General features: G+C 41.4%; 1 protein-coding gene across 23 annotated transcripts in view; it reads right to left on the bottom strand.

Moving 5' to 3' along the window:
- The window catches only part of LOC118406541 (neuron navigator 2-like), a 239,444-nt gene that overhangs the window by 48,928 nt on the left and 166,982 nt on the right, over positions 1-23,534 (bottom strand). For all 23 annotated transcript variants that reach the window (XM_035806622.1, XM_035806623.1, XM_035806625.1 and 20 more), the window contains 3 exons: positions 15,351-17,332; positions 13,918-13,970; positions 2,986-3,009 (listed from right to left, as the gene is read on the bottom strand). In XM_035806622.1, coding sequence (XP_035662515.1) covers positions 2,986-3,009; positions 13,918-13,970; positions 15,351-17,332 — 2,059 coding nt within the window. The remainder of the gene's footprint in view (positions 1-2,985; positions 3,010-13,917; positions 13,971-15,350; positions 17,333-23,534) is intronic.

Genomic DNA, 23,534 nt, shown 5'->3' with positions numbered 1-23,534 from the left:
TACCCAGTAAATTTTGAACCAAAGATCAACTTTAGCCAGATTAACTCTCGCTTATAGCAGCCCGCCAAACATCCGTCAGCCCCCTAGAGGGGCCAGTTACAGCCCTGGACAGCGGAGTTTGTGTTACACAGACTAAGATCAACTTGAAGCTCTAAAAACAGCGGCCTTCCTTTTTTGATTTTGAGAGAATCGATCAAGAATGAATGTGAAACAAAAATGGTCAAGACATTTGGTCTGGATTAAAACTTCAGAAAACGATCACAGATTTATTTTGGATCAAATTCTTCTAAAAAAATACTACTTATGATGGATTAAGAGCTGTCGCATCTAGTATTAGGGGGATCTTCTCTCCTAGAATTTCGAAATTTTGGGATGGGATGATGGAAATGCCACTCTAAAGGTTCCGTGCTAGGGCAGCCTTAAAAGTGTTGGAAGGCTCTAATCCCTCCAAATCCTACTATCAGGTGTTAATCCTCATAAATGGGCCTGATGCTGATTTGCATAATCTGCATAATCCTATTTCAAGCCCTAAAACCATATGTGCTCAACAAGAGCAAAGTCATTAGTGGGCATACATCATGTATGGAACAAAAAAGAGTGGAGCGACCTTCAAGGGTGAAAAACGCAACTGAAGGTCAAGGAAACGCTGTAAATATTTGTACTTCTGGCTCTAAACTGGAAGATATTTTCAGGGATGGCAGATATGGATGAATCTTACAGATGGGATGGGAAGCAAACAGTGCATCCTATACTCCTGTAATCACTGATGATTTTGAGTGACTACAAGACCTGATAACGTTAAATGGACTTCTGCTATCTGTTTTCCCCCAAAACTGTTTTAGGGGAAAACATTGTCTTGTTCAAGTTGTCGACCACTATCCATCTATCATTTTTGACCCCCATAATTACATAGAGCTGTCAGACAAATTCTCAAGCTACATCCATCAACAATTTGCACTAGTATTTAACCCCCCTGACATTATGAATTTTTAAACCCCCTTTGCAAGGAAAAATGAATGTATCAATCACTTGACATTGACCTTTTCCATCTGGAGCTGGTTTAACTTTCTAAAAGTTTGCAAATATCGATAACTCTGAAGCCTTTCAACCTGCAAGAATGGATTTTTTGTGTCTCAAGAAGCGAATATGCAAGATTACTTCTTCAACTGAAACAGGTGTGATGATACACACTACAACAAAGGGGTGCTGAATTTTTCATCTTGCATGGTGGCCCACAGAATTCAACCATGACCGTGCAAACCCACCCTGGCGTTTTTGCGTGACACCATCTGGGCAATATCTCACGCCTCAGCAACTTTCTAAACTTCTTTTACAACATAATAAATCGGCCTCCAGCATAAAAGTAGTGATCATTGTGCTTTACCTGGCTAAATTATTCATTCAATGATATAGAATTCAATCCCAGAGCTTTTCCTAATGGTGTGAAGGTCATGTTCAAACGTGTATTTTGTCGCCATTACCACATGCCATAGGCCCTAACTGCCTTGAGTTACCTTCAAGGTCAAACAATGTTCACTTCTGGTCATTTCATTGGAATCATGTCTCTACTGATATTGTATATGTTTTTTTTAGTCATTTCTATCAGGCTTTCTATTCTGTCAATTGTTTCTTGAAGTCCGCCAGTTTTTACAATACAAGATACAATACAAAATAGAAAGCTCGATAAAAATGACTAAAACACAGCCGGAGCCTAACCTCTGCTTGGAGAGTAGGGAAATACATGGAGGTACATTTTAACCTTCCAACAATCACCAACCCTATGAGCCAAGCCACAGATAAATGTCCTTGCCTACATTTGCTTCATCTTTGTTGTATCATTTCATAATTGGGGTCAGCAAGAAGAGCATGAAATCTTTTTGGAGGCTTTCTACTGAAACAAGTTGACAGCCTTTAGGATTTCTATTAACCTGTGTTGTCACCCTAATGCTTCTAAGAAGGTCCAGGCAAAACTTGTGACTGGAGTCCATTACATCAGTGAAAGGCCTTCATGCTGAGTTTTGTGCCTTTCTCCAAGACATGTATACATTACAGAAGGCACATTAGTCTAGCTGCCAAGCCACAGATCAATGTCCTTGCCTACATTTGCTTCATCTCTGTTATATCATTTCATAATTGGGGTCAGCAAGAAGGATAGCGAAACCTTTTTTAAAGGCTTTCTGCTAAAACAAGTTGACAGCCTTTAGGATTTCTATTAACCTGTGTTGTCACCCTAATGCTTCTAAGAAGATTCTTAGACAAAACTTGTGACTGGAGTCCATTACATCAGTGAAAGGCCTTCACGCTGAGTTTTGTAGTTTCTTGAAGACGTGTCTTGACACCTATTACAGAAGGCACATTTGTCTAGCTGATGTCAAAAATGATTTCTCCTTCCAAACAAAGGGCATAAAAGGGCTTCCCTCAAAGTAGGGCTTTCTGGATGGCAATTCTGAAGGTAGGAAACAACAAGCTTCCACCAGACTTTCCTACAGGGGTGCAAGGATCGTAGAATTCGGCAAAAAAAAATTGGGAAATTGGCCAGAGGAGTCAGTCCACCCTAAGGTTCATTTTTCCCTCTGCCGACCGACTCCTCTGGTAGCAAAACTCCCCTGGTAAACCATTCTCCCTATATTTGAAATGGCAAGCATAGTCTTGACTTGACTAGTCAGTCTGGTAGAGACTAGGAGTAGGAAACAACTGTCTTTATGTTCTCTTTCAACTAAATGTTCTCTTTCAACTTGCTGGTTTGTCTGCCACATGATCTTTCAGTGCACGGTCCAGCAGGTCTATAGGATTTTGCTGCCTGGATATTTGCATTATATTCAGCTGTGTACAAACAGTGGATTAAAGAAAGCCGAATCATTATCTCGTTTCTTCTCTTACAAGCTCTTGGAAGCTGGTTGACAGAAAGCCATTTATTCCAGCCCAGTGCAGAATGTACAGTTTGTAAAGACACAGACAATACAGAACGACTGTAGCTATACATACCTCCTGCTCTTTCTTGTCCTCCGGCTGCAAAACACAGAAAAAGGCAAGAAAATTAGCGAGAAAGTCTTTGTATAGAAGGCCAGGTGCATGTGCAGTGACATTTGACCCCGTTACGAGACAGTTGGTCAGGAGAAACGTATAATTTCCCAGCAGTGCACCCTACAATCTTTGCATTTTTATCGTGAAAGGTGGAATTTTTTTAGGATATTGTAATTTTTTGTGGCACCAGACAGATGCCGGACCAGCAATTGAAAAGAAATGGGTCAGCTGAGAAGTCTGGATGGAAATTTCAGTCTGAATCTTGCTTTTATTTATCACAATGATGTTGACTGTAAAATGGTAGACTTTTCACGACGATCAGTCGATAGAAATGCTGCTTTATACATACAAATTGCAACATTACCAGGTGACAATGGACGGAAGGGTTTACATGCTATCTTACTGTTAGAAGAAGAAAATGAAACTGATAATGCTGAATGATAAACGATTGAATGCAAACATAGCATTAAGAGATAACAAGAGTATAATGGACAACAAACAACAAATTCTGACAAACAAGACATGCATAAAACAATTCATAGTTCTTCATGCAAAACAACAAATGTCCATCAACCAAAGTGAAAAATTTGTCACCTCCACATCAAACTCAGGCTGCGTAGGTAAAAGGAAAGAACAAAGACAAAAGCAACAGTTTGTAAACAGCAGATTAGTCAGAAAAAAAGCGGACAATGACAACTCCAGGAATTCACACCTTTTCACACCCTATTGTTACGTGTGAAACAATAGGATTAGAGTGAATGTAGCAGCAGATTGTGCACAAGATGGTTCGGATAATTAGCTCAGGGTGGGGGAGATTAAGTACTGATTAACCAGCACTAATTAGCCACAGTCTGGAGGAAACACAGCTCTCCATTCACATACACCAAAATTACAACAAACAAAAATTGTGAAATGTTAGATGTCATTAGAGATGAAATAGTTTTCTGTGTAGTGGGTTATAGACATTGAATATTCTAATAACAACAGTGCCACATGCAAGAAAAATGGATAAGCAAGAGGTCTCAATATGGATGCTGTAATGGAAAAGGAGATTTACTACATCACATACCACAGATACACCAGTGACACCTTTTTGATACCAGAGATCAAAGAAGTGCCTACCCTTTGAACACCCTACCATATTCAAAGCCTGGCAATAAACACAAAGGTTCAAACAAAATTCCCCACAGTTCTACAAAATTACAAGAAACATAAAAGTGGAAAATTTTCACCCAAACTAAGATGGAAAAAATACCATGTTGACGAAGCTGTCAGCAGTTCCTTGAGTATTGAGCCACAGTAACCACTGACTAAACGTAAGCTTGTTTGAACACAACAAAAAAACAGGATTTCTTTAGTGGAGAAATAAAGCCTTGTTGCTGCTGCCTTTGAGTGGCCTTTGTGTGGCTGCGCTGCCTGACTGGAGCCGAATCACAAATAATGGAGCAAATGGAAAAGACGGGGAAACAATGACACTGCCTGGAGTAAGTGTCTGCGTTTTTATCTCGATAACATCTGGCAGAAAGATGCACAGACTTTGTTATAACAAGTGTTGGGAGCTGGATAGACAATTTCATGGCTAACTAGGCCTGGGGTAAACTCTGCAGGAAGAAATCCTTCCTCCGCCCACAGAAGAAACCAACCAAACTGTAAATAAATAGAAGGCAGCATCATGTGACCAAATCTGGTAATGATAAAGACAGGGAATTCCTGGCCTGAGTTGGCATGCACAGAGCCCATCACTCAAGGATTTTACCACCACAAAAATACCTCAGCACAGGAAACCAGTATACTCTCTGTATCACATGCAACTCTGGGTCCACAACAGAGCACAACAGATGGTTTCTAACCTTTACCTCTGACAGGGGAATCCCTATCCCAGCGACCACGTGCATTTTGACTCACGAAATCTCCTGCGAAAATCCCCCTCTCTCTAGCTCACTCTCCAACTAGCACCTCTGACTTTCCTGTGTCACCTCCTTGCCAAACTAATGCACCACAGGTTGTGATAGATGGCGGGGATAGAGCAAGGTTTTAATCCGCATGACAACAGCTCCAAGCCCATTGGTCAACACTTAAAAACCTCTCCTCCCACTTTTGAATGGGACATTCCACTTTTAATCCAAGGGGGCAGCTCTTCTTTTTAAACATTTCTGATACTCGGTGATAAAAGACGTAGTTGCCTAATAATACATTATCATACATTTTCTTATGATCTTAAGGTTCAAAATGTCGATTATGACATGATCATTTGTATTCAACTCACAACTATGATGTTAACATTTTGCACATCCCTATCAGAGCAGATGGTACGACCCACAGGTCCCAGGAGTATGCATACCCCTGTCCTCATGAGAACACCCCTTTATCACAGCTCATATTACCTGAGCCCTCAACACCTTTACTAGGTAACATCCCTCACACAATACACCTGTCTGCGCTACTTGCACGTGGGACCAGACTCCATTGTGCACCGATGACACTCTATCCCCCTGGAACATAAGGGAGTGGGCAGGGCCCTTTTTATGTGTCCGTGGTAATTTTTCTTACAAAGAGGCCGCTTTGGAAATTTTTTGTCCCTTGTGGCGCTTACAACTGCCTACTGCAAGGTCGAACAAGCAATGTGATTACAGAAAGTTAAAGAAAATGGTGTCGTATGACAATATCATTTCATAGAGCCAAAGTCAAAGGTAGACCGGTCGACCGCTTTGTTTTCAAATAGAATTTGGAAAGATGACCTTCATACAGTTAGGTCACTCAAGGACGTGTGTCATGTCTGCCGATTAGCACTAATTTTCTGGATAAAAGTACAGAAAGACGTATTTACAGTCAAGGTTAACAAAAAGGGTGTTTCTAATCTTTTTATCTCCAAGGGGGATGATTTGATTATAGGAAAGGACAGGTATAAACCTTGCAGGGCATTATGGGCTTATCAAGTGCAACATTCAAATCCTGCCAATCCTTCCCTTTTGAAATGCTTTGTGAGAGTTTTGCCTCATTACGTGCTCAAGGATATCCTGTCTTCTATTGTGCAAAACATCTTGTATTTCAAATTGAAAGACTGTTCCATTGTTGTGAATTTTACACGATATTCCTTGGTTTTTGACAGGAAGAGAGCAGGCATTGTTCGCTGGACACCTGCTCATCATAGTTGTCAAACAAGAACAGGCAAGATCAAGAAGGCACGGTGGAGAATCAGAATGACAGTAGCTTCAGATGATGATAACTAATCTCCAAGCAGAGGTAGGGAAGCAAAATAAGAATATTTCACAAGCTCCCAGAGAACTTGGCATTTCTCAAGAAAGGCAGAGTGGTCTGGGACATGAGAACTAGAGATATATTACGATCTGTCCTCTCTATATCTACTTTGAGATAAGACGATATTAGCAATTTAGCAAACAGTTTTAAGACTGTGTATCATTTTTCATGTTTTAGAATCACAAAATTACCGTTTATAATACGTTGAAATTCTATCAAATAACTGCGTAACAGAATGTCTTCTGCATCTAGTCTCAACAGAGCATTTTTCCATTTCTAAAAATATCCTAACACTAATTTGTTTTGACAGGCACAATTACTGTGTAGCATGAGGGCTGTTGAACATCTTGTTCCCAGATGTCATTTCCCTCCAACCCACCCACACCTGGAGCACCCTTATGATTTCCTGTGTGTAACAGATATCAGTTGATAGGAAGTCCTACAGGAATAGCTGCATGTCTACCTGCTGTTCATCCCTTATCTGCATTAATAGATCCATCCGGAAGTAGTTTCAACCTGTCCACTTTTTAGGAACATTTTATATGTCTCTCCTTGCTTTGATTTGACCTTTTGGCAAAGGTGATGAAAAAAAAATCTTTTCAATAATTCTTCAACAATGCTTGCAAGCCTGTGACATAATATATATATGAAGTTGTGACTTATCATGAGCCCTACTAATTTTGTAAACTGACCACTTGTTGTAAAAAATCCTATGACAAAAAAGCCTCACTTGTATATCATTTACACATTTTAGTTGCCAAAAATTACCATAAAATCAACCCTGTTTTATGTGCGTATTAGCATTTTTTTTCAAGTGGCAGTATTATAAAAACCTTGCTGAACACTGACAATGTATGATAATCACAGGAATTCAGCCTCAGGCTGGGTGGAAACAAGTCTTTTGTGTCAGGTGGAAGGGATGGATTAATCACTGATGACTATATAATTACCTGTAATCATCAACCTGGACCTACACCATGGATGAAACCTGACAGCTAGCAACAAGTTTTTCTTTTCTTTCTTAAGCAAAGTAAATTATTCTACAATGTTCAAAATCAGACCAAAGTTTTGACTGACAAGTCCAGTCTTTGTCATGGAATGAGGCTTTTTTTTTGCCACAATATCTGTAAATTAGGTCTAAATCTAAGGAACAGACCTGCATTTACAAATTTCACCTATTAGGACCTTTGCCCTTGTAGTAAACACCACAATGCACTGTTACACCTGCAGTTTTGATCAGTATTTGACGAGAATAGATAAATGCCACTATACAGCAGAGTCCAACCAGAGTTCTACCTTGATTGAAGTCTTTTGCTGGTGTTATCTTTATGTTTCAAGCCTTAAGACTACAGTTCGTGGGAGGCAAAGTTTTTCGAAGGTAATTAGATCTTATAGGAGGGTACCACAACACACAAATCAAATAAACAGAAACCTCAGAATTCTGGAATCAAAACTAACTGGTGTCTTTACTAAGTCCTTGTCATTTTAATGTGGCACTCCTAGTTCTTGGATTATGGAAGACTTGTGAAACAGGGTTTCCCACTGAAAACGGGAAATTGTCAAGAAAGGGAAATGACAGGTGGTCAATTTGTGCCAAAAGGAAATACAGGGCACAGTAGGATATATAAAAGATTAAAATGTATGAAAGAAGAGATGGATGAAAAAAGATGTACAGGAAACAGGTGGTTTCAGGTACCAGTATGGTATAATCAAATGAAAGATGTAGAAGAATGAAAGAAGGAGAAGAAAAGAGAAGTGCTGGTATGTTGCAGGAAAGGTGAGGATCTGGGGTGAAATAAATGGAAGAGGAAAAGACAGGGAGAACTAGAAATGGTAGGCAGGTAGGAGGAAAAACAAGAAGAGGGCAGGAAGAGAGCACATATCAAGGTGATACCAAGAAGAAGAGCAGAGGGACACTGGAAAGGTATGACTGAGAAGAACCCATCACTCAAGCTTCAGCCAGCCAACCATGATGGACTATGGGCACTGACAGATGCCACTTGACAGTCTATCCAAGAACCAGAATTGGTAGGCAGGTAGGAGAAAAGACACAAGAAAAGAGGACAGCAAGTTTGACTTCAGCCAGCCAACCATGATGGACGATGGGCACTGACAGACGCCTCTTGACAGTCTAACCAAGAACCCTCCAGACATAACAGAGAGTTGACACAACAAGAGGGGACACATTCCAGGGACTTCCTATTTTGACCAGGTTCCTGACAGACAAGTCCCACACTGTTTACGCTAACGGCTCCTGGGGACAGGTGATTGACAGCCCCAGCAGGTGAGATGTTCTGCCCAGTCACAGATAACTCTCCATGACAACATCTCAGAGATGCTATCAGTGGTGGGGGAGGGGGTTATGGGGTAGGGGGTGGGGACACAAATAAATTTCTGTCATGATGTTGTCAGATGACCAACACTGGGTCTTCTGAAGTGATGACAAATGTGTATGAAATGAAGACCATACCAATATAACGTTCAATGTACCACTATTGATTCATTTATTGGTTGTATCTATAAATGTACCAATAATCACCAATGACAAAACATGTCAAATGGTAAATGGTGTTCAAAGTATAAAAATTTAAATAGGTTTTGTTTAATACATGGCTGTATCAACAAACTTTGTAGATATCATGTTTTGCAAAAGATTTCTCATATGTATATGAATATCACAATAAGTATTAAGGTCTTCATTTCCATGAAGTTTGAAAGTGATGTACCATTGATTATTCATTGCACCTTATACAAACTTAGCGAATTCTGAGAAAAAAAGGAAGGAAAATATCAGACTTCCAGCTACCTCTCCATATCTGAAAACCCAGGAAATGGTTTCACAAAAACTGTTGCATAACATAGAGCCATAAGTAACCACTCAAGTCCCCACTCCTTGTTTTACACCTGTCTAAAAGCACCCTTGACGGCTCCAACCCAAGAAGACATGGGCTGACCCAGTTCAAACTACCTTGTTATGGCAAATATTGCACAAATAAACAGACTCACTGAAGGAAAACTCACCCTGTATTGAATTTTGCCGTATGCAATAAAGGAAATGACAGAGTGAATAAAGGAAGGGGAAAGAAAAACTTTGCTGAAAGGCCACCTTGGTTGAAAGCTGACATTGTTTATTGGTTTGTTGAAATACAAAACCAATCTACTATTTTGGCAAAAACGTTGCAGTCTATTTAAGGTTCCTATAAATACATACAAGCTTTAAAAGCCACTTAAAAAAGCTGCTTTCTTGAAAAAGTCTTTTTTCCAAAGCAGCCATATGCGAATTAAACTGTTGAGGCTGATTCAAGGATTTTTTTAGGAAACATGTCTGTTTTACTATAATCTATATACTGTCAGTGTGCTTGAATAAGCACAATGCATATTTTTTTTTGGAAAAGTCTGTTTTAGTATATACTGTCTTAAAAAAGCTGCTTTCTTGAAAGAAAGTCCCTTTCTTCCAAAGTAGCCACTGGCAAAATTAATCCGTTGAAATTGATTCAATGATTTTTTTTTAGGAAAAGGTCTGATTTACTTTATAATGTCTGTGTGCTTGAATAAGCACAATGCATATTTTTTTGGGAAAAGTCTGTTTTAGTATATACTGTCTTGGTGTACTTGAATGATCACCATGCGTGAATGTAGCCCCAACAGGAAAATAAACAAGACTTCAACTGGCATACTTAGGGAATACTTCTGTCTTCCACTGTCTGGAGAAGACAGACATTTCTCCCAAGTGACCACTTCACTTTCGGTGGTGAAAGAAAATGGCACATAGCTTGAATAGTTGGGAGAAGAGAAAGGTGCCTACAGAGATATGTCATGCAGCCAACTGGATTGCACAATAAGCTCTTTGTAAATTCCACAGCCCTTCAGGACAAAGTGACTACATTTTTCCATGAGTACTAATGTATGTGCTTTTGCTTTTATTTAGAATCTTTGTTCGCATGCAGAGTTTCTCAGTTTTTCAGAGATCTACTGAGTTGAGGCAAGTTTATAAGCGTAGTTAAATATGTCTTGTAACATCTCAATTTTGCATGTCAAGAAAAATCCATTCAGGAACTCAGTGAAATTTGCAACCCTTTCTTTACAAAACATACAAAACTTTTACAGAAGTACAGCTCATTTGTGTAAAAGAAACTCTCAAAAAAAGTTTTCGTTCAACATGTTACACCTTCGATATCTAGCATGTCAAGATGCTCTTTGAACCCTCAAACTTGCGGGAGATTATGAGCAATTGGTATCTTCACAAAAATGTCTGATATCAAAGTTGTAAGACTGTGAGTTAAGAAATAAGAGGTCTCAAAGGCATATCTTATCACAGTTCCTGCACTATCGCCCTGTACAAGACCTGATCCAGACTTAGCTTCTGCTTCTCATTGAAAAGCAGCCTGCTGAAAACTTTCATCATCTGACAGAATCTCTTCTTATCATAAATTTCGGGAGCCAGAGAGAAACTGGATACACTTAAGAAAGTGGGGGTGTAGACAAGCCAACTGTTAGATCAGTTCAAAACAGTGTTTAGCAGGTGTCACTGTCAAGGGTAATGATAAGATAGTGTAAGGGGGAGGGCCCAAAACACCACAGCTTCTAACCAAATGGTTATCATGATGTCAAAGTTTGAAACCTCAATTTCTCAACCCGTCAACTTCTAACAGTTATAAACAACTGCTTTTCTGCATCAACGCACATGTCAGGTTTCATTTGCCCTGCAATTTTCCACAACCAGATTGAGGTAAATGTTGCTTCTGCAATTGTTTCAACCTGTCACCTCTGTTTAAGTGCAAATAGGGGCAGAAGCTAAGGTTAAAAGATAGATTAGTAGCCTACAGCAAGAGATTGAACAGACAATCTTTGAACATAGCTCCAAGCTCCTCCTAGCTAACCCTGCACCCTCCGGAAAGGCTAAACATTCTTGGAGTATTAAGGGAGTTATCATGTAATCCCGTCTTAATCTATGCTTGTAGTCAGCAGTTAACGGGCTCTTTTTTTTCTAAGTTTAAAATCTGTAGGAACATGAAATCAACATTTTAGATGTGTGCTATGGGGAAAATGGACGATAAGTTTTAGAAAAGCATGTTTACTTGCGAGCAAGTTAGTACCAAGAAAACCAAGGAACTTGTGTCCAATGATAATATGGTATGCCAAACTAACCAAAGTAACTTTTCAGTGAGACACTGGTATTTTCTTTAGACAAAATAGTAGATGGCTATACTGTCATCACTATTAGGTTCATGGTGTTTTCACAATGGAAAAAGGTAAAATTTAAACCTTTATAACAGTAACTTTGTTTTTTACCAGCTCTAATCATTGACTCAACATTCAGAGGGTCTTTGTGGAAGGACTTTTAGAAACCAGAGAGTCACTAGGGCTGTTTTCCCTCTGTCAGTGACTCAGTTTATTTCACCAGACAAGACAGGAAAATATATCAGGAAATGCTAGATCTCTGACAGTCCAAACCACTAGATTATTGGCTTAATCTGAGCAGCTGTTTTTCTCTTGTCATCGGAGAGAAAAAGTGATCCTGAAAGTTTTAAACAGGTGGAAGGGGAGCTAGAGAGGAGAGCCTTGTTACCACACTCCTGATGGATCAGAGGTCAAGGGTTCAAGTCCCATGTAAGATCAGATAATCCTCGGGGTGTGGTAAATTCTGGAGCTCAACATTCTTTAAAGTTTAGAGGAGTGATATGTGCGAAAATACTGGCTTGTTCCTTACCTCAACAAGACTTAATGAGAAGTGGAGGTTTCAGTCCAAAAAAGCAGTCAGAAGTATAATGCCAATCAGACGATGTATAGAAAGGTACCGGTCCAAGAATATAAAATGTCAATAGATGACATGGTATGCAAATCATTTCCCAGAGTAGCCTTTATAGCCTTTAAGCGAGATACTGCATTTAGGCAGTGAATCATCTACATGTAGCAGATTTGTTTTGCAACTAAAGATCAGTTTGCAAATAAAAATTGTTTTGCAAAAAGATTGGTTGAAAGTCTTGATGTTGAATGATTTCTCAGTTCTTGTTGATGAGGAGTACTACTGACATGATTAGTTTGTGCACAACAGTACACAGAAGTACAAAACTGATCAAAAGAAAAAGAACAATAGGAACCCATTGTTCAGAAAGTTCATTGCCTGCACTCAGAGGTTGGAGCCAAGACTTCTGCACAGCAGTAAGTCTCAAGATCAAGGTTAGAGGAGCAGGTGGAAAACGACTTCTGGTATTTCTGGTCAGACCCAACACCCTGTGGGAGGGAACAACTGGCAAAACTTCAACTTTCTGGCTGGAGTAAACAGAAGGAGAGCAGATATATAGAGAAAGATACAGGTACATGGCCGGCAGCAATGATGGGAAATGAAGAAGAGGCTAGGATAAATCGGCAAAACTTCAACTTTCTGGTTGTAGTAAACAGAAGGACAGCAGGTAGAGAAAGATACAGGTACATGGCCTGCAGCTAGCAATGGTGGGAAATGAAGAAGAGGCTAGGATAAATCGGCAAAACTTCAACTTTCTGGCTGGAGTAAACAGGACAAGAACAGATAGGGAAACATACAATTACGTGGCCTGGAGAGATGTTGGGAAATAAGGGGGAAGTTAGGATAAGACTGGATTGATCAACAGCCAAAACTTCAAAACAGGAGGAGAAAAGACTGGGGAAACATACAGGTATAAGGCCTGGAGCGATGATGGGAAATAAAGGGGAAGCTAGGATAAGGCCTAGGAAAAAAAATGTTGTGTTTCCTGTTTCAGTCCTGAAAAAATTAGGGTCGGTAGGTAGGGATTATCTTCTTTTTTTTCTTGTAATTTTTTTTTGGCTGGCCAAAACTCTAGTGATACATATTACAATACAGTCGAACAAAGTAAACTGAAGTGCATGAGGACACTTCTCTTTTAATGTCAAACTTTAATTTTGTGCACAATAGATACATTTATCCTTCATAAGATAGGACAAGCAGTGTTTTTGCTTCCATAGGAAGCAGGCTGAATAAAAATTCTAACTGGAAACTGTGACTCCTCTGCCCACCCCCCAAAAAAGTCTAGGGTCGGCAGGTTTTTCTAGGGTAGGTAGGGAAACAGGAAACACAACATTTTTTTTCCTAGGCCTAAGACAGTGATTGAACAACTTGCAAAACTTCAGAGTCTTTCAGTTACCAACTAATTGGAACTACAGGGACAACTGAAAAGACTGGCTGGGACAAAACTTCTTCATGATTGTTGAAAATATTTCAACATTTGTTAGTGGGAAGGACAATATCAAGTGCTCAATATTGAGGACAGATGCAATCCTCAAAGCCATTTACACCATCACGAAGATCACATCTAGCATTGTCGTCCAGAAGAATGGTCACATGGGGCCACAAAAGGTAAGTAAAAATCCTTGCCACCTTTGAGAACCCATATATTCAGATAGGTTCCATCAAACAGCAACTAAAAAGATGTTCAATTCAAATCTAGTTTCCTCTCCTGATTTTTTCTACTCATGTAGTAAAATAAAGTTAGCATGACATGATTTGCATTAGTCAAAACTTGTTGTATTTAGTAGAGATGATAAACTATAGGTTAGACAGAACAAAGATGAGTATTTGTCAAACATACAATGCTCCAGTACAAGTAACAACACTTCAGAGAAATCACAAGTCCTTACCGTGGAGTAGATGGAAGATGAACTTGACACCAGGGACAGGTTGGATCCATGCACTGGGGAAATCAAGGACACCGATGTTAACATTTACTTGTCACTGTATCAGCTGCAGTTCAGATAACTTCCAGTAGAAGTCCCCATTGAACGCACACTCACACACACACTCACTATCCGGTTTGAAGTTTGTACATTCAGTATATATGCTCTCAGCTGTAACAATTCAAGGTGGAATGAAGACCACTGCAAAAATGCTTCACACGATATCTACCTCAAGGTGTTCAGTTGTCTCCATTCATCTTTGATATCATATTCATCCAAATTAATCAAGTGAAGTACAAGTGCCTGTAAAAGGTCTTAAAATACAGTCAAACCTGCCCGAGCGACCACCTCTTCTCAGCGACCACCTGGCCATTTCGACCGATTTTTCTCGGTCCCGATTTTTTTTTCCCATTGACGTAAGCATTAAGCGACCTTTTCTCAACGACCACCTGGCCAACGCGACCGCGACCGGCCCAAATTGGGACCCATAACGACCGCATCATTTTCAAAATTGAGGTTTTCATCGATTTTTGATGATAACTAGCGCGATTTTGTGCCGAAATCGGCCAGTTTGCGTCGAATTTTGACTGCCATTACGATGTTATGTTTAGAATAAAGATGGCGGCGGTCAATGGGTGGGTCGATGGGGCAGTCTACTGTAATATGGGAGGAAATTTCGTTGTCAAGAAAATGCGAATTTAGTTGTTATAGAAGTTATATATCATTATAAAGTGAACGAATGCTGAAACGTATATAGCCTCATACTTTGAAAGATCTGTGTGAGTGCTTTTGTCAAACTGCACTATACATTCACCCGTGGGTAAGTACGCTATCGGGATGTACAGGGCATCGAATTCGAAAGGTGCACCATAGTTATTTCAGATACGGCGATCAAGAACGCAGCGACGCATAAAGGCTTGTATGGTAACTGACAGCATCAAAGTTCCCTTACTGTCTAAAACGTTAGTGTACAAATATTGAACTTTAAAACACTGCATCGTATAAAAGCTCGATAAAAGCTTGGGGTTAGATTTACAATTTACAGTGTTCGTGTTATATTTGACCTCGCTTCTTTGCGTGCGTGCAGTGCGTATGCTATTTGCCATTTAACACAACGGAAACCATTTATACTTTGCATCGGGCATGTTTTGAGTCGATACTCTTCTCAGCGACCACCTGTCCAAATCGACCGCTTTTCCCCGGTCCCCTGGGTGGTCGTCTTGGGCAGGTTTGACTGTACTTTTTGTCCATGATAATGCGCTATGTAGGGACATTTACCCTTCTTTCAAATGTCTTCTATTTACTTATATACCTTTGCTCCATTTTGGTGAATTTGAGGTATCAACATTCAAAAGATGAAGACATCTTTAGAAAGGCAAATGATACATTGTACTTACTTTCATCTGCATCGCTGTTCTTTCTCCGCCTCCTTTCGTCTAATGAAATGCAGCTTTGCCCATCTCGGAGCCTTCCCTGTGGGCCGACCCCCGGGTACGGGCCGGCGTATCCCGGACTCGAGACCGTACTCAACCTACTCATGCTCATCGATGACGGTGAATTTGTCATCGTGGCAGGATCCACTGCAGTCAGGGGGTAGGTGAATCGTGAGGATCCGGCACTGGCAGTCGACATGGGAGAAGTTGGGGTTTCCGCGACGTACGGCTCGCTCGTTTCAGGCACAACATTGCTATAAGAGTTTGACCTAAGCCACGCGGAAGTTTCCTCGTTCATGAACCTCTGGTGGGGATTCGTGACATAACACTGTTCGGAGACGGTGGAACGGAGACTGTTTGACCTTCCCAAGGGGATTCCACCTTGGCTGACGTTCAGGCCGTCCCGTGAGAAGCGATGAATGCCACGCGAATGCGAGCTCGCGCTAGTTGTTGAATCTATAGACTCATGGCTGCCACCGTGAGACATGCTTCCCATCGAACCCACCTTGCCACCGCCATATTGAGCCCACGGGCTGGACGCATTGGAATGTTGTGAGGTGACGCTGGACGAAGAACGGTAATGGTCGTTGCGGAATCCCGGCACTCCCGGGATGTACGTTGCCGTGCACATCCCTTCCGTGTCGTTGGCACTTGACGAAGGCGCGTTCGCGTCCTTCTGTTGCTTCTCCTGATGCACGGGAGAGTCTCTCTTAGCCTTTGCTTGGCTCTCGAAGGTAGCGTGTGGGTTGGAAATGATTGTAGTATTCTTCATGTTCTGCGCTGTCGTGACCGGCTGCTGCTTGGAATTCGATCCCCGGATTCCGAATATTCTCTTCAGGGTTGGCGACGAGATGTCAGGGTGCTTTGACTTTGCTTTGTCCTTGACTTCAGAATCCGACATGGCCGCTCTTGGGTCCCCAACTGGCGTGGTGTCAGTTTTCTCGGACGCACTGCTTGGATGATCTGCTTTCTGTGCTGTATTCCCTACGGATGGAGCCATTGAGCTCACCCTGGAGTCGGTACTAGCTGTGCTGCTTCCACTCAGGCGATTCATGCTACGGGTGGAGCCTGCCGGCCCAGTAGAGCGTCCGGGACGTGGTATCCCCGCTCGAAGGTGCATAGATGGCTTCGCTGTATCATCCTGAGGTGTGGCCGCCTCGCTGCCTTGCTTCGGTTGCACCATCGTTGCCCGCCCTGTTGTTTTCGTCGGAGCGCCTCTCATGCTATTGGTGGAACCGGTTGCTTGACGACGAAACCCGAAACTTGACGTACCGGCAGCTTTGGCTGCTGCTGCTTTACTCTCCTGCGCTTTCTGTGCTGCGATCTGGCTGGGGGTTGGGTCAGAAGACTTCTTCACCGATCTTTGACCCTTGGGCGAGTTCTTTCCCCTGTCATCCTGACGAGCAAGTCTTCCACGCTGAGACTTAGGCGAGCTGGCGCTACTGCTTGCATTGCTTTTAACGCTGGGGGTTGGGCTCTGCGTGTCGCTGCGGGCATCTTTCCTCCACGGAGACCTCCCCGCAAGGCTACCGCTCACACTGGCAGAGTTCTTGATGGCTGCCGAGTTTTCACTCTTCCGCGTCGAATCCGTCATGTCAGACTTACCCCTCTGCCATTTGCTGCCTTCCTTCACAGCGCCGGTTGTTCCAGCGGGTTTGGAGCTCAGGCTTTTCTGCGCCTCTCTCTCCGACGGTGAGTACTTCCTCCAGATGTTACTGTTACTCCCGCCTTTTGCGGAAGACTTTTCTGAATCGGGCTCCTTCTGCTTCTTCTTCTTTCCATCGACTGTGTCCTTGGGAGTCTGCCCGGCGGGGAAGTCGTAGGTGGGGCCGTTACCGACCTTCTTAGCGCTGATGGGCGTCTCCGCCATGGAGCTGATGTCGTCTGTACTGATTTCGCCGATCGTGTCGCTGATGCCACTGCTTATAGAGCTGCTGTCGTCCATACTGTAGAACAAAACAAGAAAAACATGAATTTCTAGCAATATTGATGTAGCACAGCAATGACCTGTTTACTCTTAACCATGAAAGCTATCAATTTGTACTGCAATTTTAAAGCTATTGTATGTATCTCCTGATAAAGCAATTTAGCAACTTAGTAATGACCTTCTTACTCTAAACCTTGAAAAAACTCACATGAAAGTTTGCATTCTATACCACGATTGCAGGTCTTGCTTGATTGGTATGTTGATACTGTAATGTCATCAAGCCTAAAAGACTACATAACTTAACTTGCAATGGTTATTAGGTTGAAAATGACTTATCAAATTGAGCATTTCATCATTATCATAGAACATTCAACATACATGTAACTGTATGCAAGAAAAAACAACATCATATTATATAATATGATAAGTAATTACCAACACAGCACAGACCATGACACTACATTGGAAAAAGATACCACCACAGGATCACTACATCTCACATGACGAATCATTTTAATCAAACGTCGTCCTGTGACCTCTTTCCTCCATAACCAGCGTCACTCGATATAGTGTATCACGCCATGTATCACTATGTAGGACACATATTTTCACCAGTTAACGTGTCGATACACAGCGCAGGGCTCGAAATACTTTTTTCTGCATACCTGCACTGGCACATTGAAAATTACCTGCACCAGACAAATTTTACCTGCACCACTCTGAATCATACTAAAATTGTTGAGGAACCATTGCTATGTTTTCTTTTATACCTGGTAATAGGTGGTAACAGTCAATGCAGCTAATAACAATTCACATACACCTACGTCATAGGACATTTATGTATAAAACCCAGTACATGGACCAGTGCAGGTTAGGTGCAGGTCACAAATACCTGCACAGCTCCAATTTTACCTGCACTAACCTGCATATGCAGGGGGTATTTTGAGCCCTGATGTAGGACACATATTTTCACCAGTTAACGTGTCGATACGCAGGGATAACAAATGTACTGGAGGACGGCCCAACTCGTCACCCAAATTAACACCTTCAGTGCTTCGGAGGGTGGAAATGACATTCAATACACCACTGCTATACATCACACTGAGTGTTCACTAATGTTTGATACTATTGTTGTAACACGACTCAAGGTTATACAATAGTTAGCCTTAACATTCTATGCCTCATATATTTGCTCAATTACTTACACTACCAATAGACTGTTGATATTTCTCATTTGTTACTATTCTTTAATATATTTTATATTTTCTACACATTTAGATTAGTCTTAGGTATAAACAATTCTGACCTTGCCTAAAATATTGGGCCGACAAAGAAAATACTGTAAATTCATTTACTTTTGCTGGTTTTCTTTCAAGGTAGGAGGGAAAAGTATGTTGCCGCAGAATTATAAATAAGTCATATAGGCAGAGATCTTCACGATGTTAGGGACCGTACGGCGTTTAGTGAGGGGGGAGGGCCGGTCGCCAGAGGGTCGGGTCAAAAAATTTTTGCATGGCCCTCCCCCCAGGTAAAATTTTTTTTGCTAGGCCCTCCCCCCAAGACAAAATATTTTTGCTTGGCCCTCCCCCCTCCTATCAACTTTGAAAAAAATATTCAAGACGCCAATAAAACACTGCGCTCCCGCATTTGGAAATGTGCTTTGCGTCATACTTTTTCATGATTTTCATCGAGAAGCAGATCTCTCACCCCTAGTAAAAAAATGAAAACAGAATGGCTCAAAATATCTGCTAAATAGAGGGATAAATATCTGCTTCATAGAGGCATAAATATTTGCTTTATAGAAGCTATTTCATTGTTTTGATATTAAAACAACACCTAAAAAGCATTTGTACCTGGATTTCTAGTAGATTTGCGCCACGAAGCGGCGCGCGCCCCGCTCCCTAAATTTACGTATTGCAAGCTCGCGGGCGCGGGCCTGAGCGGCTTGACGGAAACTATTATTTTATACATATATTTTGGACTTTTTCTTGGTTCTGTGGTGGTAATAACTTACGGTAAATCGGGGGAAAAAATGAAAACCAAAACGACAGCACGATTCGACTTCCAAAACTGTAGTGGGGAGGGGGGCGCCGACGCGTGACGCTGATTTTCCCACGGCGGGGTAAGACCGGTCGCCTCTCTCTAGCCGCCGGCGGGCGTGAGACCGCAGACTTGCAGGAGATCTTTTAGAAATGCCACGCTTTTTTTGCCACGATTTCCTGCATTGCTTTTTTATGGGAAAATTTGCTGGTTAGATGACATTTCTATGAAAAAAAAAAAAATACGAGGGTTTCAAGTTTTTGAGAACGACGTTCCGAACACCATGTTCGGCGCCAAAGGCACGAAGAATCGCAAGGTAGGTCCGGGAGAATTTTGAAATCTCGACCCTCTTAAAAGCCATTTCCTTCAGTTTGAGGAGATCTTTGCTGACAAACAAGCTAACTTTAATAGCATTTCAATTTAGAAATACAAAATTAAATCCCCCCCAAACACATTTATCACGATGTCGGTCATCAAAGGCGCGAGGCCGGTCACGTCAAAAGGGATCCAGGGAAATTTGCAAATATTTACCCTCGAGCTCTGAAACGCCATTTCTTACATTTTGAGGGCAATAAGACAGGGGTAAATTTTGCTGGCAGACTAATCTAGAGTTTAATAACATTTCTGTGCGTGAAGAAGGTTTTCGAGGGCGTCATGCATAAGCCCCGCCCCCTCCCTTTCGCATTTTCACTGTATCCCGAGCGCCAACCTCGGGCGATCCCTTGCAGAGGTCCAGAAAAATTTTGAAATCTTGACCCTCTGAAACGCCGTTTCTTGAATTTTAAGGGACATATTTTGCTGGCAGACCAAGCTATTTTTTTTTTCTTGGCCCTCCCCCAAAGTAAAAAAAAAATTGCTAGGCCCTCCCCCTGGCAAAATATTTTTTTGCTTGGCCCTCCCCCCCCTGGCGACCGGCCCTCCCCCCTCGCTAAATGCCGTACGGTCCCTTACAAATTTATGATCTAAATGTCACCATGAAACAGCAAAAAAAAAGATTTTCAAAAACATGTATGACATACAGTCAAACCTGTCTATAGCGGCCACTCAAGGGACCGGACAAATTTGGCCACTATAGACAGGTGGCCTCTCTATAGAGGTGGCAACTTGTAGATAAAGTACCCAAGGGACCGACAAAAAGTGGCCACTATGGACAGGTGGCCCCTCTGTAGAGGTGGCCCCTAATACAGGTTTGACTGTAAACATCTTGTATGACTCCTCTGCTACCTTTAGTTTAAATGTATTGTACGTTAATTTCTAATAGTTACAGGTAAAACTTGACAAATTTACATCTTAATCAGACAAGAAATTGACAAGTAGGTCAACTTCCATCAAGTTCTTTCTCAAGGAATCTTGTGAAAAACTTCAGGAGTACATTGACACCGATTTCCATTCACGATTCAATCTAGCAATGTGCCCATCAGGTCAGGGAGGTGATGTCCAATCACCAAAGTAACCAAACTGCTTGCCATAGGATCAATTACGGGCCCAGGACATTACAAGCACAGCCAATGTGATTATAGGGGAGATCATAGGGGCCAGCCATAAATGTTGTTGTGGGCTGGGATACGTCTCCATGCACATCAGTTATTACACTACTGTAACAGTTTCTTAGAATAAATTTTTACAATAAACCTTTACAAAACCACTGGCAACATCAGCTTTCACTATAGGCTTAGTCTATGTCTACCAAATAAGTCTCTTCATTCTAATAACTTTTACTTTATACCATTTAGCACCACAGCCTTTGAAGTTACTGAAAATGGATCATTTTCAGAGACAGCATTCAAGTAAGGATTAGAGCTGTTAAGCAGAGGAAACAAGATCAATCAAATATCGGTAAACTTTTCTACGAAATTTAGCAAAAATTCAGACTTAAAACAATAATAGTCTGTGTAACGCAAACTCCGCGATTAAATCAGGCTAAAAAAATAACAGTACCTCTGTCACTCTAACCCTTCTGTACTTTAGCCAATTGCACAAGATAATGCAACCATTGTAATACAGATAACTTAGAATCATCCTTTGGTACAGTTTTATAAGATGACAGGCTACTCAAACACTTCAGCAACCTTTCTCTGCAGACCACCAAGAAACAGTTACTCTAGCAGCCTTACCTTATGTCTGATTGGGGAGCGAAGAAGGACTCTACCGATTGCGACACCCCCTCTAGTAGTTCCTTCACCCGGCACAATTCCGTACCCCAACTGATAAATCTCTCCATCTTTGCAAGATTACGAACGGCGGACGTAAAACTAGCGGATGTTCCGACTATCACTTTGAGACGCCACAAATCGACCGAAACAGGAACAACGCCGTCACTTTACCCAGGGCACCAGGTGACGCTAGAAGAGTTCTAAGCGGCCCTAAATAAATTTTCCAATAATTGGACGACATCACATTACCCATGGATTATTGCTTGGCGTCCGGAAGCCGTTGAAGGCTCAATAAAATGTCTCGAGCGCTGATAAATGTCAGAGATACCACAGGAGGCAGTTAGCCGCAATGGGCTACACAAAATTGCTAAATTCAGTTCAATAATTGGAAATTTGATGTGAGATAGCTTTGCAGAAGAAATGTGACATGAGCTGTCTAAAACAGATGGCCAATTGTCCATGTGTTTTCCTGTTGACTCTATTTTCAACTTAGGAAACTGTGGAATCAAGCTATTATATAGTACTGTGGCAGTTGACAGAAGCCTATTCCTCACTCATCATTTTCTTCAAAGTAAGAATTGGGCCACTCTCTGAATGTGTTAGGCACTCCCCCTAGTAAGCTGAACTGGAACTGCAGACACGTCACAAAGTACAATGCGGGATAACCAAAATTTCATGACAAATTCTCGGCCTCAATCTTTACATTTTTAGCTGTATCACTGGTCTCCTATGCGATAAAACAGCGAGACCGATTCTTTATCTGAACAATATCTAATTGATCACTAGTGAAACCAATTAGATCCATTATGTGATAAAGATGGCAGAGCAGAATGTCACCATTTTTCAATTTTTTTTTTTTTTCATCCAGACTTCTGAGCAAAACTTCTGTTTTTCTGGACCAGGTATATAACATTATATAAACAAGGCTATCATATGGAGAGAGTTTTGTAAAAATATGTGTTCTGTATATCAAAACTCAAACATAACATCTTTGCTCAAACGATGAAATATTACTAGCCTCAGCTTAGGTGCCCTAAGTGACAGAAATCCAGGAAATCTAATTTTCTGGGGATCCAAACACCATGATGTGTAAATAATCTGATTATAACTGGGGTCACAGCCTACAGGTCACCAGGTCAGCTAATTTGGACTTATATGTCTATGTCACCATGGGGAAACCAATCCTGACTTCAAACCCTTTCTCTAACATCATATGACATGTTAGTTTACACAAGTGCTACTGTAGTCTTAATGCAAAACGTGACACTACATTTTCAAGTTTACCTGCACAAACCCCTGGACAATATGCCCTACATTTATGGTCAGCAAACCTATCTGGTGTCAAGAATCTTACACACATACTTCTAACCTGCTAGCGTACACATTCAACTGGAACTGTAATTTCAATGCAAAACCTGATTCTAGATTTTCTCCAGTTTACCTGTACAAAATCTTGGACGATATGCCCTAAACCTACCTGCTGTCAATGATCTTACAGTTTACATAAGAACACCTGAGTGTCAGGTGAGCTGTTTTGTTACCTGAGTGTGTTATGTTGATTGTCCTAACCCCTGTTAGGCCATTAGGCACTAAATCACTGTTGTTGCCACCGACTGCACCACTTTCTATTGTTATCGTTCGGCAATCTTTGTCTAAGAAGAGGGTAATTCAGAAGACACTTTGTGGTTAGGCGGTGTAATTTAGACAATTTAGGGGGTAATTGGGTACTTGACCCTTCTCTGACCCCTTGAGATGCAGAAATGTTTTCTTAGCAGAAGGCAGAAAAGTCTGCATAGTCTTTGCATTGGCAAGCACAGTCAAACCTGCCTAAGAGGACCATTCAAAGGACTGATAAAATCTGGTCTATGTGGACAGGTGGTTACTACAGACATGTCAATGATCCCACCAAAATGTGGTCCTATTGGGCAGCCCATATGTAGAGGTGGTCAATTGTACAGGTTTGACTGTAATACCCTTTTACCCAAGAAGCTTGCAGCATAGTTTGTCCTATGTTCAGTGAGAGCCCGT

The sequence above is a fragment of the Branchiostoma floridae genome, chromosome 19 (genome assembly GCF_000003815.2).
Source record: "Branchiostoma floridae strain S238N-H82 chromosome 19, Bfl_VNyyK, whole genome shotgun sequence".
Classification (NCBI taxonomy): domain Eukaryota; kingdom Metazoa; phylum Chordata; class Leptocardii; order Amphioxiformes; family Branchiostomatidae; genus Branchiostoma; species Branchiostoma floridae.
Note: the sequence above shows the minus strand (reverse complement) of the source record. Positions and strands in the feature narration are given on the sequence as shown.